We start from the raw sequence: 1,745 nt of genomic DNA, 5'->3' as shown, positions 1-1,745 counted from the left end.
ATGGACATAGGGAAGCAATTCTTCCTTGTGAGAATTCCCATTTGTGGCTGGCCCTGGAATGTGACAGCACAGCTTGTGCTCTCTGCAGAGGTTGGTGCCAGATGCTGTGCAGAGTGTCCCTGGATTCTGGGCTCCTGTATCCCTGGAATTCCTGGTCCTTCTGGAGAATCCCCCTCGCCATTCCCAGGGGAGGGCACGGAGCGGTGGAATCGTGGTTGGAGCTGGTAAAGAGCAGATTGTGGCCATGCCTGCACTGCCTCAGCCCTGCCTCCTGCTCTGCACTCTGGAGGCTCACAGGTATCCCAGGGTGGGAGAGTCAAGGCGGGGTGAAGATCCACCTCCTTTCACCACTGGCTTCAGTGCTTCCCATTTTCTTCCCAGAATGTATGTCCAGCCCATGTGGGCACAGAAATGCCTCTTGATTTATTTTGCTCGCAGCTTGAAGAGAAGATATTAAAAGTTTTCTTATTACAAAGATTTCCCTCGTATCCAGCTCCAGGAAGAGGCACCGGCAAGCAGGGGGCATGTGTTGGCACCTGGGGTAGAGACAGTCAAAATCAGGAGATGGATGGAAAGAAGAGGTTTGTTTTGTTTTTTTTTTTTTTCTGCAGAAACTGCCCTTGATTTCTTTAATCTCTGCCAGAAATGGGCCTTGTGGTTGGTGTGACCAGGATAAGGGCTCTGGGGACACCGTGGCAGACCAGGGGCTTGGTGCCACTCTCAGAGTGGGATGGCAGCAGGCACAAAGATCTCACAGCCTGGAAAGCCCAATCCTGGGCTCGAATTAGAGAACAAAATGAACAGTTTGGGTGATAGAGGAGATCTCCTGTCACCAGAGGCATCTCAGGTGATGACAGCTCCTTCCTGGTGGTGTGAGGAAGCTGAAGGAGATAATGGGAAGAGAAAGACCTGGTGTTGCAGACATGAAGGTGTTTGCAAAGAAGAACCCTGCAAGGTCTGGGAGCTCCAGGTGTTTATTGCTGCATTAACTCCTGGATTTCTGTGCTAGTGAAGTGTCTTGCTCTGAGCACCCCTGAGCTGTGAGGGTGGAACAGGAGCAATGGGTGAAAAACCACACAAATCCGGTCTAGGGAAGCTGCAGAAATTCACCTACATAATGAACTGGCTTATTCTGGAAGTGGCCTGGCTGAGAGGACACAGCTGCCCAGGGAGCATCCAGTGCTGCTCAGGGAGCATCCAGGGCTGCCCAGCTTCTCCAGGAGGCTCTGGAGAGCAGAGAGCTGAGCCCACAGAGAGCAGAGAAGGGCTGGCAGCCCGAGCTGGACCACTGTGTGCAGGGCCTGGGGAGCAGCAGGAACAGCAGCAGCGTTGTGTGGAGGCCAGGTGGCTCCTCCAGGGATGACAGCATGACCAGTGCTGTTCCAAGAGATGGTGTTTCGTGCCCATCCTGCGGAGATGGATGGCAGCTGGGTGGGAGCACTGCTGGGGTGCTGGGAGGAGGCTTTGGGGCCGCGGGGTTCCTGAAGGCAGGGGCTACCCTGGCCATTTAAAGAGCTTTATGGAGCTGAGGCAGTGCCCAGGTATCCAGGGAGCACTGGACAGGAAGAAGGGGCACAGCCGGGCCTCCTTTGGGGTGGTGATGTGCCCCAATAATGATGTGCCCCATTAATGATGTACCCCCCATTAACGATGTACCCCATCAGTGATGTACCCCATCAGTGATGTACCCCATTAACGATGTACCCCATTAATGATGTACCCCATCAATGATGTACCCCATCAGT

General features: G+C 53.9%; 1 protein-coding gene across 1 annotated transcript in view; it reads left to right on the top strand.

Annotated features, from left to right (window-relative positions):
* Positions 1-1,745, top strand: part of CHRDL2 (chordin like 2) — a 23,178-nt gene continuing 21,433 nt past the window's right edge. Inside the window, exons 1-2 of the mRNA XM_031064776.1 lie at positions 1-27; positions 89-224. Of these exons, the coding sequence (XP_030920636.1) occupies positions 1-27; positions 89-224 (163 nt within the window). The remainder of the gene's footprint in view (positions 28-88; positions 225-1,745) is intronic.

The sequence above is a fragment of the Geospiza fortis genome, unplaced genomic scaffold, assembly GCF_000277835.1.
Source record: "Geospiza fortis unplaced genomic scaffold, GeoFor_1.0 scaffold1532, whole genome shotgun sequence".
In the NCBI taxonomy this organism is placed as follows: Eukaryota; Metazoa; Chordata; class Aves; order Passeriformes; family Thraupidae; genus Geospiza; species Geospiza fortis.
The sequence above is the reverse complement of the archived record's forward strand: the minus strand, read 5'-3'. Positions and strand labels throughout refer to the sequence as shown.